The 17090-nt window shown below is 47.8% G+C and overlaps 1 protein-coding gene across 1 annotated transcript in view; it reads right to left on the minus strand.

Annotated features, from left to right (window-relative positions):
* UNC93A (unc-93 homolog A) overlaps window positions 1-17090 on the minus strand; it is a 509693-nt gene that overhangs the window by 63934 nt on the left and 428669 nt on the right. Inside the window, 2 exon segments of the mRNA XM_075338216.1 lie at window positions 9682-9793; window positions 9796-9822. Coding sequence (XP_075194331.1) covers window positions 9682-9793; window positions 9796-9822 — 139 coding nt within the window.

The raw sequence follows: 17090 nt of genomic DNA on the forward strand, positions 1-17090 counted from the left end.
CTCATACTTGGTCAACATGGGAAAGACAAAGGAGCATTCCAAGGCCATCAGAGACAAGATCGTGGAGGGTCACAAGGCTGGCAAGGGGTACAAAACCCTTTCCAAGGAGTTGGGCCTACCTGTCTCCACTGTTGGGACTATCATCCAGAAGTGGAAGGCTTATGGAACTACTGTTAGCCTTCCACGGCCTGGACAGCCTTTGAAAGTTTCCACCCGTGCCGAGGCCAGGCTTGTCCGAAGAGTCAAGGCTAACCCAAGGACAACAAGGAAGGAGCTCCGGGAAGATCTCATGGCAGTGGGGACATTGGTTTCAGTCAATACCATAAGTAACGTACTCCACCGCAATGGTCTCCGTTCCAGATGAGCCCGTAAGGTACCTTTACTTTCAAAGCGTCATCTCAAGGCTCGTCTACAGTTTGCTCATGATCACTTGGAGGACTCAGACAGAATGGTTCAAGGTTCTCTTGTCTGATGAGACCAAGATCGAGATCTTTGGTGCCAACCACACACGTGACGTTTGGAGACTGGATGGCACTGCATACGACCCCAAGAATACCATCCCTACAGTCAAGCATGGTGGTGGCAGCATCATGCTGTGGGGCTATTTCTCAGCCAAGGGGCCTGGCCACCTGGTCCGCATCCATGGGAAGATGGATAGCCCGGCCTACCTGGAGATTTTGGCCAAGAACCTCCGCTCCTCCATCAAGGATCTTAAGATGGGTCATCATTTCATCTTCCAACAAGACAACGACCCAAAGCACACAGCCAAGAAAACCAAGGCCTGGTTCAAGAGGGAAAAAATCAAGGTGTTGCAGTGGCCTAGTCAGTCTCCTGACCTTAACCCAATTGAAAACTTGTGGAAGGAGCTCAAGATTAAAGTCCACATGAGACACCCAAAGAACCTAGATAAATTGGAGAAGATCTGCATGGAGGAGTGGGCCAAGATAACTCCATAGACCTGTGCCGTCCTGATCAGGTCTTATAAAAGACGATTATTAGCTGTAATTGCAAAGTTATTCCACAAAATATTAAACCTAGGGGTTGAATAATAATTGACCCACACTTTTATGTTGAAAATGTATTAAACTTTTAACTGAGCAACATAACTTGTTGGTTTGTAAGATTTATGCATCTGTTAATAAATCCTGCTCTTGTTTGAAGTTTGCAGGCTCTAACTTATTTGCATCTTATCAAACCTGCTAAATCTGCAGGGGGTTGAATACTACTTGTAGGCACTGTATTTTGATAGATCCGACATTTCTAAACCTGGGGATAACAAGTAGGTTTCTTTTATTCTTTTTTAACTGTTTTTTTTCCTCAATGAGGGAAAAAGGTGGGTGATTTGAACTTGTTTTTTTTTTTTATTGTTGTTACTTTTATTTTTTAATGTCATGTTTTTAAAAACTTTTTTTAAAAACTCTTGTTTTTTTCTATTCCCCTTATGGAACCTGAAGCTGTGATACTCCAATTGTTTGTGCTGTACAGAGCAGTGCATCAGCACCGCTCTGCATAGCACAGAAGCTGCCTTCCTATGAACGCCAGCAGTCAGCTAGCATTTACAGGAGCCATGTCATTATAGACACAGGGGTCATCAGCTGACTCCCAGCTGTCCTGACAATCCATGAGCGCTCCATGATCATGTCACGGGCCGCCGATGGGAGTGGGGAATGACTTGCTTCCCACTAGTGCACTTTAAATCCCACTGTCAGAGACTGACAGCAGGATTTAACCAGTTAAAAGTAAAGTCACAGGTGGATCTTTGATTCACTCGCTCCTGTTAGAGGCACAAGTTGGCAAGATCAAATCAGCTGACATGTGCAGAGAAACATGCGGGCTCCCCACTCAAGCCTGAATCAAAGGGATAGACACGACATTGGATGTACTGGTACGTCCAAGATTGTAAAAAGTTACTGTGATATGAATGACACCCATTTTTTATTAGATTAGTACTAGAAGGTGGCCCGATTCTAACGCATCGGGTATTCTAGAAGTTATTGTGTAGTTACTGTATGATTTTTGTTATATATATATATATATATATATATATATATATATATATATATATATATATATATATATATATATATATATATATATATATATGTTTTCTGTAGTTGCCAAGTGTTTCTGTAGGGCGCTGTAAATGTTCTGGGTGTTGTCTGGGTGGGGGTGTGTGAGAGCGGTGTTGTTTGTGTGTTGCGTTGTTTGTAGAGCGCTGTGTGTCTGCAGCATTGTGTGTGTGTGTGGTGCTGTGTGTTGCGTTGTGTGTGTTGCGTTGTTTGTGGAGTGCTGTTTGTCTGCAGCGTTATGTGTGTGTGTGGTGCTGTATGTGTTACACGGTTTGTGTGGTTGTGTGTGTGTTTTGGGGGGGGGGAAGTATGTTTTGTGCAGTGTGTGTGTGCAGGGCTGTATTTTGCCTTCGTGCTGCCCTAGGCACTTTAAGTGGTCGCGCCCCTTAGTGACAACGTAACACTGAGTTTTCGCACACGACATCTGTTTAAGGCAGATCTACTCTGTAAAACACTTGAAAAAGTATCAATGAGAAATGAAGGGCACTAACCCCCCCAATTGGGATCACCACAGGCACATCAAAACATAGCATGAGTATAAAATATTCCCACCACACCGTCCCCACTAATATACTGTGACTGTCACACTGCCCCTAATAAACACCACACTGCCCTCCCTTATAAATTATACCCACCACACCTTCCTCAATTATGAAATACGATCTGCACATTGACCTCACATCATGCTGCCCCCTCCTCACAATGTCCCATGCATGCTGCCCCCTCCTCCCAATGTCCCATGCATGCTGCCCCTTCTTCACAATGTCCCATGCATGCTGCCCCCTCCTCCCAATGTCCCATGCATGCTGCCCCCTCCTCCCAATGTCCCATGCATGCTGCCCCTTCCTCACAGTGTCCCATGCATGCTGCCCCCTCCTCACAATGTCCCATGCATGCTGCCCCCTCCTCACAGTGTCCCATGCATGCTGCCCCCTCCTCACAATGTCTCATGCATGCTGCCCCCTCCTCACAATGTCCCATGCATTCTGCCCCCTCCTCCCAATGTCCCATGCATGCTGCCCCCTCCTCACAGTGTCCCATGCATTCTGCCCCCTCCTCACAATGTCTCATGCATGCTGCCCCCTCCTCACAATGTCCCATGCATGCTGCCCCCTCCTCACAATGTCCCATGCATGCTGCCCCCTCCTCACAATGTCCCATGCATGCTGCCCCCTCCTCACAATGTCCCATGCATGCTGCCCCCTCCTCACAATGTCCCATGCATGCTGCCCCCTCCTCACAATGTCCCATGCATGCTGCCCCCTCCTCACAATGTCCCATGCATGCTGCCCCCTCCTCACAGTGTCCCATGCATGCTGCTCCCTCCTCACAGTGTCCCATGCATGCTGTTCCCTCCTCACAATGTGCCATGCATGTTGCCCCTCCTTACAATGTCCCATGCATGCTGCTCACTCCTCACAGTTTCCCATGCATGCTGCCCCCTCCTCACAATATCCCATGCATGCTGCCCCCTCCTCACAATGTCCCATGCATGCTGCCCCCTCCTCACAATGTCCCATGCATGCTGCCCCCTCCTCACAGTGTCCCATGCATGCTGCTCCCTCCACACAATGTCCCATGCATGCTGTCCCCCTCACAATGTCCCATGCATGTTGCCCCTCCTCCCAATGTCCCATGCATGCTGCTCCCTCCTCAGTTTCCCATGCATGCTGCCCCCTCCTCACAATGTCCCATGCATGCTGCCCCCTCCTCACAATGTCCCATGCATGCTGCCCCCTCCTCACAATGTCCCATGCATGCTTCCCCCTCCTCACAATGTCCCATGCATGCTTCCCCGTCCTCACAATGTCCCATGCATGCTGCCCCCTCCTCAAAATGTCCCATGCATGCTGCTCCCTCCTCATAGTTTCCCATGCATGCTGCTCCCTCCTCACAGTTTCCCATGCATGCTGTTCCCTCCTCACAATGTCCCATGCATGCTGCCCCCTCCTCACAATGTCCCATGCATGCTGCCCCCTCCTCACAATGTCCCATGCATGCTGCCCCCTCCTCACAGTGTCCCATGCATGCTGCTCCCTCCTCAGTTTCCCATGCATGCTGCTCCCTCCTCACAATGTCCCATGCATGCTGCCCCTCTCCATGAGCTCCTAATGCTGCCTTCCTCTTTTTCATAATGACACCTCCATGCTGCCCCACTCATCCTAAGACCACCACACTAACGCTTATGCTGAGACACCCCTCCCACACACACACACACACACACACACACACTACCCCACTCTTGATATTGACTCCCCTACATTGCTCCACTCCATACTGAGCCCACACATGCTGCCCCTTCTCCATAATGATCTCCCAATGCTGCCCCCCTCTCATTCTGAGTCCTTACACTCCCCCGCCATCGATTTTGTCATTGCACTATCCCTCAACCCTTGTCCTCTGTCTCTAGGATTGGCCCCTCTCCCATTCCCCCAGCAGCAGCCGCTCTCCCCCGCCTTCACCAGCAGCCTCTCCCCCAGCATCAGCCTCTCTCCCCCCAGCCCCCCAGCATCAACTTTTCTCCTCCAGCGTCCCCCAGCTTCAGCCTCTCTCCCCCCAGCCTCCCCCAGCTTCAGCCTCTCTCCCCTAGCATCAGCCTCTCTCCCCCAGCTTCCCCCAGCATCAGCCTCTCTCCCCCAGCTTCACCCAGCATCAGCCTCTCTGCCCCCAGCATCAGCCTCTCTGCCCCCAGCATCAGCCTCTCTTCTCCCAGCCTCCCCCAGCATCAGCCTCACTCCTCCCAGCCTCCCCCAGCATCAGCCCCCCCAGTATCAGCCTCCACCCTCCCAGCCTCCCCCAGCATAAGCCTCCCCCCTCCCAGCCTCCCCCCTCACAGCCTCTCCCAGTATCAGCCTCCCCCAGCATCAGCCTCTCTCCTCCGAGCCTCCCGAAGCATCAGCCTCTCCCAGCATCAGCCTCCCTCAGCATCAGCCTCCCTCCTCCCAGCCTCAGCCTCTCTCCTCCCAGCCTCCCCCCTCCCAGCCTCCCTCAGCATCAGCCTCCCTCCTCCCAGCCTCCCCCAGCATCAGCCTCCCTCCTCCCAGCCTCCCCCAGTATCATCCTCCCCCAGCACCAGCCTCCCCCAGCATCAGCCTCTCTCCTCCCAGCCTCCCCCAGCATCAGCCTCCCTCAGCATCAGCCTCTCTCCTCCCAGCCTCCCCCAGCATCAGCCTCCCCCAGCATCAGCCTCCCTACTCCCAGCCTCCCCCAGCATCAGCCTCCCCCCATCCCAGCCTTCCGCAACATCAGCCTCCCCCCTCCCAGCCTCCCCAACATCATACTCTCACCTCCCAGCCTCCCCCAGTATCAGCTTCTCTTCCCCCAAGTCTCCCCCAGTATCAGCCTCTCTCCTCCCACCCCATACGCAGATCTCCAGTCTGCATTAGAGACACCCCCACGCTCCTTATGAATCTTCAGCTCTGCGAGCACTTACCTGCTCCAGGGCCCGCCGTCAACTTCCTGGCTCACGTGAGTATCCTCTTCTGACACCGGCTTCCATTGCGGCGTCCACTGCGGTGTCCTGCTGTGAGCTCTGCATGTGAAATCCATACAGCATTGGACGCAGCACAGAGGAAGGAGCTGATTGGCGCGCCTGTGACCCCGGAAGTGCAGGCGCCGGCAGTTCCGGGGTCAATCAGCTCTCTGTGCCCGGCCGCTGCAGTTTGTCTGCATTCGCGTCTTAATTGATGTGGATACAAATAAATAAAGGTGCGCCTCTCCCCCCCTCCGAAAATACAGCGGATTTAATGAATGTGTAAAAAAAAAAAAAAATTTTTTTTTTTACTGCTAGAAGGTGCCGCCCCCGGCATCCTGCCGCCCTAGGCACGGGACCACGGGTGCCTAATGGTAAATACGGCCCTGTGTGTGTGTGTGTGTGTGTGTGTGTTGGAGGAGTAGTCCTGGAGGGAGAGGAGTATAATAGGAGTAGTAGTCCTGGAGGTGAGGAGTATAATAGGAGTAGTCGTCCTGGGGGAAGAGGAGGATAATAGGAGGAGTAGTCCTGGGGGTGAGGAGTCTAATAGGAGGAGTATTCCTGGGGGGAGAGGAGGATAATAGAAGGAGTAGTCCTGGGGGGAGAGGAGGATAATAGGAGGAGTAGTCCTGGGGGGAGAGGAGGATAATAGAAGGAGTAGTCCTGGGGAGAGAGGAGGATAATAGGAGGAGTAGTCCTGGGGGGACAGGAGTCTAATAGAAGGAGTATTCCTGGGGGGGAAGAATAATAGAAGGAGTAGTCCTGGGGGTAGGGGAGAATAATAGGAGGAGTAGTCCTGTGGGGAGGGCAGGATAATAGGAGGAGTAGTCCTGGGGAGAAAGGAGAATAATAGGAGGAGTATTCCTGGGGGAGAGAAGAATAATAGGAGGAGTAGTCCTGGGGGGAGAGCAGGATAATAGGAGGAGTAGTCCTGGGGGGAGAGCAGGATAATAGGAGTAGTAGTCCTGGGGGGAGAGGAGTATAATAGGAGGAGTAGTCCTGGGGAGAGAGGAGGATAATAGGAGGAGGTGTCCTGGGGTGAGAGGAGTATAATAGAAGTAGTCCTGGGGGGTAAGGAGTATAATAGGAGGAGTAGTCCTGGGGGGAGAGGAGTATAATAGGAGGAGTAGTCCTGGGGGGGAAGAGCAGGATAATAGGTGGAGTAGTCCTGGGGGAAGAGGAGGATAATAGGAGGAGTAGTCCTGGGGAGAGAGGAGTATAATAGGAGTAGTCCTGGGGAGAGAGGAGTATAATAGGAGGAGTAGTCCTGGGGGAAGAGGAGTCTAATAGAAGGAGTATTCCTGGGGGGAGAGAAGAATAATAGGAGGAGTAGTCCTGGGGAGAGAGGAGGATAATAGGAGGAGCAGTCCTGTGGGGAGAGCAGGATAATAGGAGGAGTAGTCCTGGGGAGAAAGGAGGATAATAGGAGGAGTAGTCCTGGGGTGAGAGGAGTATAATAGGAGGAGTAGTCCTGGGGGGAGAGCAGGATAATAGGAGGAGTATTCCTGGGGGGGAAAGAATAATAGGAGGAGTAGTCCTGGGGGTAGAGGAGAATAATAGGAGGAGGAGTAGTCCTGTGGGGAGAGCAGGATAATAGGAGGAGTAGTCCTGTGGGGAGAGCAGGATAATAGGAGGAGTAGTCCTGGGGGTGAGGAGTCTAATAGGAGGAGTAGTCCTGGGGGGAGAGGAGTCTAATAGGTGTAGTATTCCTGGGGGGAGAGGAGTATAATAGGAGGAGTAGTCCTGGAGTGAAAGGAGGATAATAGGAGGAGTAGCCCTGGGGGGAGAGGAGTATAACAGGAGGAGTAGTCCTGGGGAAGGGGAGTATAAAAGGAGGAGTAGTCCTGGGGGGAGAGGAGGATAATAGGAGGAGTAGTCCTGGAGGAGAGGTGTCTGATAGGTGGAGTAGTCCTGGGGGGAGGTGTATAGGTGCCCAATGTGTGTGGGGGGCGTGGCCGAGTGGGGCAGACGTGGCCAAGCAGGGAGGCGTGGCCGAGGGTGTGGGGGTGTGGCCGAGCGTGTGGGGGCGTGGCCGAGGGGGGCAGAGTGTGTGAGGGCGTGGCCGAGGAAGCAGAGTGTGTGGGGGCGTGGCCGAGGAAGCAGAGTGTGTGGGGGCGTGGCCGAGGGGGGGCAGAGTGTGTGGGGTGTGGCCGAGGGGGGAAGAGTGGGGGGCGTGGCCGAGCGGGGGCGTGGCCAAGCGGGGCAGAGGCCGAGTGGGGGGCGTGGCCGAGGGGGCAACTATGCAAAGCGGTTTCCATAGTTACCTGATGTGTATCATTGTTATCAGCGTACGTGTGCCGGGAGTCGGGATATGCTAGTAAGCATGGTACACATCAGGTAAGTATTCAAAGAGACAGTGCTGGGTCACTTGTTGGTCTCCTGCTGTGCCGCACGCATCAGCGTGTGACAGCGGGAGACCAACGATCTGAATGGGCAGGGAGCCGGCATACGCTGGTAACCATGCTACACAATATTTCTCGATGTGTACCATGGTTACCAGCGTACCCCGCCCCCCCGCCCCCCGCACGCACGGGAGCCCACACCAGCGTACGCCGGCAACCTCAGCAATGCGAGGGTATGTGTCGGCTGGGTTGCTGGCGTACGCTGGTGTGGGCTCCCAGGGGTACAGCACTCACCTGGGAGTCGGGGCTCCGTGTCGGTTCAGGGAATGCGTGCGGGGGGGCGGGGCCAGAGCGATCGTGCAATGCATGCGGGGGGCGGGGCGTGGCAGAGTTGCCAATGCGTGCAGGGGGCCGGGGCGAGAGGCCAATCCGTGTGGGGGGCGGAGCCTGGGCGAGCGGCCAATCCGTGCGGGAGCGGAGCCGAGGCGAGCGGCCAATGAGACACTTTTTATGGTAATGACAGAATTTTGGAGCAAGACAGAAAGACAGACAGAATAAGGCAATTATATATATAGATAATCTATAATAATTTAATATTAGATATTAGCATAATCTAGTAATAACTAATGTCAACTACTTTTCTGCTTAATGCAAAATCTTATAGAACCTACATATCCTGTTAGTAAAGAGAAATATTGATTAGGTCTAATGAACTTCATTATTATTTTCTTATGTAGTAGTTCAGTAAGGGTGCAGTCAGACGGCTGTATAACAAGGAGGATGAGCGCATCGCAATGTTCGGACTGGCCGTCGGCTCTACTGACCAGAGCATGTCAGCGTCTATTTCTATGCAGCTCTCACACTCAGATCAGGAGAGCCGATGGCCTGTCTGAGCATTGCAATGAGAGCTTAGTCCTTGTTATATGGCTGTCTGACTGCTCCCCAACTCTACAAGAATTCAGCTTTTAGTTTCAATAATGTATTTGTTTCACTACCCTCAGCCATAAAATAAGACAAAAAAAATCTTAAATACCCTTAAATGTGTTGTCTAGTACTTTTATATTGATTACCTATTTTTTTTTTAGTGTGTGTTAAGTATTGTGACCTATCTGGGTTAAGTTAGATCCATGTACCACTAACCAGTTCTCCAGTTTTCTCCTAATCTTAGCAACAATAGGATTCATATTTAATCACTCATGATCGGACAGAGATTCTAAAATGTATTTATAAGTTATAATCAGGCACTGTTGTGATATGATTCTCTATCAACCAGTAAGAGATTGAGACCAATTACCAGGCAAGAATGACAGCACATGTTATTAGGTCTTCCTCGTGATTTTAGGGGTGCAAAAAGTTTCTCCTAAGCATAAAAAAATTAGAATGTGGTCTAGTGGATTTCTTCTAGTGAGTACTTTTTTATATTGGTAATGTATGTAGGATGTTATTATAATCTGTTATCAACTGTATAGTGAGTCCAAAGAGCAAGAGGGTCAGAGAGCACGTGACAAATTCATTTCTGCCTCAAAGCACTGGACAGCTTGTGTCAAGTGCTGTAATTTGGTTCTGATGTTTTCTGCTTTGCAATGAAGACTGCAATCAACTTGCCCTGAGTTCAAATAGCACCGTGATTCTGGGAAACTTAATAGAGAAACACATATAAACTATTATGGTATCAAATTAGTGGAGACAATTGTATAAATTGGTGAACGCAGTTTTCAACATAAAGCCAAACTATTGTACGTAATTGTTGGTAATTTGATTAAAATTATAAGAGCACCATATCATTCATTTCACTTACCTAATAAAAACAATGGTACTCTTCCGGTATATTGCGTCAATTTCCCAAATATAGCTGCACATACTGAATTTGTAACACCAAAACAGATGATTACAAAGCCAACATATATTAAAATATACCCAAGATGCAGGTCACATAAGACTAGAAAATAATGATAAAAAAATATATTAATAGCATTATAAACTTTAGTAAAGCGTGTTAAACTAATTTTCAGCGAAGCCTAAGGGCCAAATTCATAATTTCCGATTTTTTAAGTCACTTTACTTTTTTAGTATTGTGGTATTCGCTGATATTTTTTGACTGATAAAGATGTGCTCATAGACCGGCTATCAGACTTCAAAAAGGGTGCAAACGGAAAGATGAATTTGGTCCAAATGACAAAAAAAAACAACAACACAAAACATATATATATATATATGCAGATAGCGGAATAATATATAATCCATGCCAGCTATCCACCAGCAATCATAGGCCAAATATGTCAGAAATCTTCATTTAGATCTTCCAAGATTCCATTCGGATTTCACCAAGCCTGCTTCCTGTATGTCAGGGTAAGTAGTGAATTCGTCCAGTTTTATCATAACCATCGTGTATAACCACCATCAGTGCCTCCTCCTCTCCACAGGCATAACATTAAATAATATATAAGCTCTAAAAACTCAATAGAGAGGAAAAGACAATATTAGTACACCTTAGAAAATCGCAATATTAACCCTGTATTAACCAAGTGTTATCATAAGAACTACAGTCATTATTACATTAAAAATAATAAAAACAAACAATAATACAAACATCTCCTGACTGGGGTCAGTATTATACTTAAAAAAAGGCATTAAAGCCAAAATTTTCATTCAAACCATCTGGGGATACTGTGCCCAGCCAATATATCCATCTACTTTCGAGCTGGGCCTGGGATTTTCCTATGTCCCCGCCACATATATCCACTCTAATCTGATCTATTGCTTTGACCATGAGGAGCCTAGAATCGGAATTATGAAATTCCCTAAAGTGGCGGGGGATAGTTTTTAATTTTTCATTATCAGAGGCCTCCTTGGAGTTCTTAATATCTCTGACATGTGCACCCACTCGGGTCCTAAGTTCCCGGGTGGTCATGCCAATGTAAAAGAGGTTACATGGGCAGGAGGCCTGATAGATAACTGCTTTAGAAGTACAGCTCAGATATAGCCTAATGTCATACTCCTTATCGTCCCTGGCACCCCTGAAGGTTTTGGCTTTGCACATGTTTGTGCATGCCTTGCATAGTCCACAAGGGAAGAAACCAGCAACTCCAGTTTTGATTCGACCACCTTTCCCCGACCCATAATGGCTGCGCACCAGATGATCTTTAATATTTCTAGCCCTTCGCGCCGTCATGAGGGGGAATGATGACAAATTTCTGCCTAAGATCGGGTCTGTCTTTAGGATGCCCCAATGCCTCCTAAGGATCTCACCTATATCCCTCCAGCGATTATTGTAGGTGGTAATTAATCGCACCTCACCTTCTTTTTGGGTTCTGGGCTCAAGATAATTAGGATACAGAAGGGACTCCCTAGTGCATGTTCTTGCTCGATCAAAACCACGCCTTATCGTTTTTCTACTGTATCCCCGACGCAAAAACCTTTCCGTTAAAATCATCCGCCTGTTTGGAAAAGAACCCTTCAGTGGAACATATCCTCCTGGCTCTCAAAAATTGTGCCACGGGGATACTTCTGATGGTTGCCGGGCTGTGAGAGGATTTTGCGTGAAGAAAGGCATTGATGGCCGTGGGCTTTCTATATATTTCGGTGTTTAATGTGCCCCGATCCGTGACTTCAATTTTTATGTCTAAGAAATCCATCTCACGGCCAAATTTGTATGTAAGAAAGACATTGATGGAATTTTGGTTAAGTCTGTCAATAAATACAGCCAATTCACAGGAATCAGAGGTCATCGATATACCTCATCCAATTATGTACCCTATCGATATCAACATCTGGTTCCGTGAGAAAGATCTGCCTTTCCCAGGCCCCCAAAAACAAATTTGCATAGGCCGGGGCACAAGCCACCCCCATGGCTGTGCCCTGCCTCTGGATGTAGACAGACCCCCCCAAAAGTGAACACGTTATGCGTTAAAACATATTCCAACAGGGTGAGTAACAATTCCACTAATGCCATATCGAGATTACTAGAGGTTAGAAAACAGGCCACAGCTTTGAGTCCATCATGGTGACTTATGGACGTATATAAACTCTCAACATCTGTGATCACCATGATGGTCACCGAGTCCAAAGTGATGTTATCCAATGTCCTGAGGGCCTCCGTAGTGTCTTTTATGTACGATGGAAGGGAAGCGGCCAGAGGCTTTAAATAAAAGTCTAACATTTGGCACACTCCCTCACATAACCCATCCATACACGACACTATGGGGCGTCCAGGAGGATTGGAATAGCTTTTATGCAGCTTGGGTATCAGATATAGGGTGGGCAATTTCCTATAACAGGTTTGATTAGCCAGCTGCTTGCTGGCCTCTCTCTCATACATTATATTCGGCCAGAGGACAAGGTTGCCACCCTTGTCAGCTGGCTTAAATTGGACATCAGTCCACTCTTTCATCTCATCCAGGGCTCTGCGTTCTTGTAAACTCAAATTGGAAAATCTGTTGGGTTTTTGGTTCAGTTCCTCAATGTCCCTAGTAACCATCCTGACAAATATATCAATTGCAGGGCATAAGCTCAGAGAAGGGAATTTCTTAGACTTAGAATAAAGATGGACAGGAAACTTACTTATGTGGGCTCCTGCAGATTCCTCAGCTAGGGCCTCTAGTACTTCTACCACCTCTTCCTCCCTTTCCACTTCGGTGGGCCCCCCTGTAGTGAAACGAAACAGAAAAGGGGACTATACCCTCATGATGGTAAACATCTATACCCCACTTATATAGGTTAACCCAATGGGTGCCAGCATGTTAGAAAATGTCATATCTATGTGAATTAAGCATGGCATGTGAATAAATATTAATACCATTATATCCCTGATCAATGGACCTATCAAAGCAACCATGATTTTTACCAATTGCAAATTATATATATATATATATATATATATATATATATATATATATATAATATATGCAGATAGTATATGTTACGCTGAAATCAGCGGAATAACATAGTCCATGCCAACTATCCACCGGCAATCATAGGCCCAATATGTCAGAAATCTTCACCAAGCCTGCTTCCTATATGTCAAGGTAAGTAGTGAATTTATCCCGTTTTATCATAACCGTCGTGTATAACCACCATCAGTGCCTCCTCCTCCCCACCGGCATAACATCAAATAATATATAAGCTCTAAAAACTCAATAGAGAGGAAAAGACAATATTAGTACACTTTAGAAAATCACAATATCAATTCTGTATTAACCAAGTGTTATCATAAGAACTACAGTCATTATTACATTATATTATACATAGTTTAAAACAGGGCCATCTAAAAGAGGTAGATCTAAAATAGGATCCTTTCATCAGCAACTACGGCAAGCGAGGTGGATCAATCAGAGGACGAGTTGCCATCAGTTAGCACTATCAACACCAGATCGGGCGGAATTAGGAAAACTGCCCCCCCTCTTTCAAGCCGTGAGGGAAAGGACTGATCTATTTAAGGTAATCAACCTTTCTGACCACATACTATCTGATGTCCAAATCCAGCTGCTTGAGAGGGGTCTCTCCTTTGCCCCTACCATGCAGCTGGATACCTTCACAGCTATAAAGGATGTGCATTTGTTCGCCCGAAAATTACTTTTTAAACACATCTTTAACCAATCCACTACAGGGGGCCCACCGAAGTGGAAAGGGAGGAAGAGGCGGTAGAAGTACTAGAGGCCCTAGCTGAGGAATCTGCAGGAGCCCACATAAGTAAGTTTCCTGTCCATCTTTATTCTAAGTCTAAGAAATTCCCTTCTCTGAGCTTATGCCCTGCAATTGATATATTTGTCAGGATGGTTACTAGGGACATTGAGGAACTGAACCAAAAACCCAACAGATTTTCCAATTTGAGTTTACAAGAACGCAGAGCCCTAGACGAGATGAAAGAGTGGACTGATGTAAAATTTAAGCCAGCTGACAAGGGTGGCAACCTTGTCATCTGGCCGAATATAATGTATGAGAGAGAGGCCAACAAGCATCTGGGTAATTAAACCTGTTATAGGAAATTATACACTCATACAACACAGGAATTTTAGGTTGAGTTGGTGGGGATCTTGGATGATGCTTGTAAGAAGGGTATTATCCTGAAAAAGCTATTTGATTGTTTGACAACCAAGCATCCCAAGATGCCCACCCTATATCTGATACCCAAGCTGCATAAAAGCTATTCCAATCCTCCTGGACACCCCATAGTGTCGGGTATGGATGGGTTATGTGAGGGAGTGTGCCAAATGTTAGACTTTTATTTAAAGCATCTGGCCGCTTCCCTTCCATCCTACATAAAAGACACTACGGAGGCCCTCAGGAGATTGGATAACATCACTTTGGACTCGGGGACCATCATGGTGATCACAGACGTTGAGAGTTTATATACATCCATAAGTCACTGTAGAGCGCTGCCACACCCCAGGCCCTTGGGATACTCGGTTCCGGGTGATGGATAATGGGGATCGCCGTCACAGGTGGCCGTGCCCGGTTCCGTTACCTGGGGGGCGCTCGTTAACAGGGTTATTTTGTATGTCACTTGTGACGCCACTGGCGGGTTGCGGTAATAAGATGTCCCGCCGCTGCTGTGGTTTTAGGGACAGATGGTATAGCAGCAAGTGTGTTTGCACCCTCCGCCAGTAGGGGCTTAAGTCCCATGTAGGTGTGCTGCACCTTGTGGTTCGCCAGTAATAGACACGACACAGTTCTTGCAGATTAACTGGTAATTTACTCACTAGATGTTGCAAATGCAGTTTGGCACGGCTGCTCAACCGACTTTCCTTTGTCCCAGTGCTGACGTGAGTCCCAGTTGAGCCCTCCGTGCACATGCAGAGCTGATAATCCCCTTGCCTGAAGCTGTTTGTGACCTGCGGCGCTCCGCTCCTTTGTCTTTCCGGGCCCAGTATGACAGGCCTCGTGGTCCCTTGTGGGGTAGGCTACTTCTGTGCCCTCTCCCGGGTCCTATATATGAGGCTGTGTCCCTGAGCCTATGGGTGGTGTGGTACCCTGGAAGTCACCACACACGGCTGGATCAGCAGACCGCCTGGAGCGGTCGTCTACTCTGGGGTCCAGTACCCCCTCGTGCGTAGTGCCTGGGATTTGTCTACCCTCAGGCTACTACCTCCTAGTCGCCTTTTGGGGGTCTCCTCACAATCCTCACACCCCTCTCACTCTCTGGCTCCTTTCAACTATCGCTCCTTCAACTGTCGTTTTTCCTCTCTGCCAACTCTGCCTAGCAACACCTGTTACTTCCCACAAGCCACACCCCTTTCCCAGGCTAACAGCTAAGGGATTGGTTTTCACATCTGACCACTGTTAACCCTCTACATGCTGCGCCCAAGTCTCAGGGAATGTGCCCCTACCTGTGTGTGAGGTGTGGGTTGTCAGCATAGGGTGTTCCAGAAAGCCTTAGGATCCTGCAGATCACTGGGGTAGCATATCCCAGGGTGCTGCATTCCCCCTTGGTTAAGACCAGCACGTCCGCGGGCTGCAAAACAAGAAAATCTGCAAAATATATATTTTTAAAACTGCAATAAATAAATAAATAAATATACATTTGTAACAGGTTAGTACTCTGTCCACTTTTCTTCCCACCACCCACAGTCTCTGAGGCCACTATCCGGTGAACCTCTCCGAACGTCCTGGTGACTGTTCCCTGTGGGGACTGTCCTTGGGAGCACATCACCGGTTATGATGGTGATGGGGGTCTCAGCCTGCTCTGCTGCAGACCCTCCCTGCGACTTCCAGCTCTCCTTTTAGGGTGTTGGGAACAAAAGTTCAGTTCCTCGGTAATCCCAATGAAAAACACCACGTGTGCAACTATATACAAATGTTTTTATGCCATGCCAGTCCTGTGGCTTAGGTCCATAAAAACAAAGGATGGGGAAAAACCTGGATTATTCCCAAAGGGAGGCACAGTTCTTAAACAAATATTACGAATAGTTGTTAGTGACCCAAAAGTCCATACAGGTCAGTCTCGGTAGGGTCAACATGCTTAATATACATTATTTACATTTTACATACAGTTAATATGTATTTAATGACCATCTTTAGTAGTATTCCCACTCTCCTAGTCTGGATGGGGGATGACCAATGTTGCTTCTGTTTGACCTACGCAACTCTGGTGTGTCAATGTTGTCTGTGTTTTGTACTACACTTGGTACAGTAGGTTGACTTGGTAAGTATCTACGTGTTCTTACCCTTACTGTAGGATTGACAAGGTCAATGTTTACAGAACGTTCTTGTTCAACTTCCCCTGAGATTTCTTCTGGTTCTTGTACTGGTACAAGTTCTTCTTGTCTTGGTACAGGTTCTTCTGGTACTTGTGGAAAGGTGATACAAGGTATGACTATGGCTCCATTGTATTGCAGCCAATCTTCTGGGAAATCTAATACAGTATGGATCATTTTCTTCTTTGGCTCAGGTTGAGGTAGATTTACAATTCTTTCTGTACTTTCTTTTGGTGTTAACTGTTCTGGGCATTTCTTTAAATGGTCTCTAGAAACAGCTATTGATGTTTTTCCTTCATCTTTGCTAATACACTTTTTTGTTGTCAAAGTTAGATGTTTGGACAATGTAAGGTTCTTCTTCCCATTGATCATCAAGTTTGTGAAGTCTTCTTCTTTTTAGAACCCTTTCTCCAGGTGTCAATGGTACAGCTTTTGCGTTTTTGTTGTAATCTCTTTCTTGTTTTTCCCTACTTTGGTCTAAATTCCCTTCAACACATTCTTGAACCCTCATGTATTGAGCTTGACTAGCTGTATTCCAAATCACTTTCTGGATGGTCTTAAGGGTTTAGGACTCCCATGTCTAAGTCGACGGGTAATCTTCCTGGTCTTGCTCGCATAAGATAAGCTGGGGTGAAGTTTGTAGACCCTACGGGGATGTTGTTATACATATCCACTAGGTCAGGCAATTTTTCTGGCCATTTGTTCCTATCTTCCAGTGGTAGGGTCTTTAGCATATCAATGACGATCTGATTCATTTTCTCACACATTCCATTTCCTTGAGGGTGATAGGATGTTGTACGAATCTTTTTACAACCATACATATTACAGAACTCTTGAAAAACGTCTGCTTCAAACGCTGGTCCTTGATCTGCAATTACTTGCTCTGGATAGCCATGAGGTCTGCAAAAGTAGGCTTGAAATGCTTTAGCTGCTGTTTGTGCTGTTAGGTCCTTGACTGGTACTACTACAAGGAATCTTGAATAGTGGTCTACAATGGTAAGGGCATAAGTATAAC

Source organism: Anomaloglossus baeobatrachus, chromosome 3, assembly GCF_048569485.1.
Source record: "Anomaloglossus baeobatrachus isolate aAnoBae1 chromosome 3, aAnoBae1.hap1, whole genome shotgun sequence".
Taxonomy (NCBI): Eukaryota; Metazoa; Chordata; class Amphibia; order Anura; family Aromobatidae; genus Anomaloglossus; species Anomaloglossus baeobatrachus.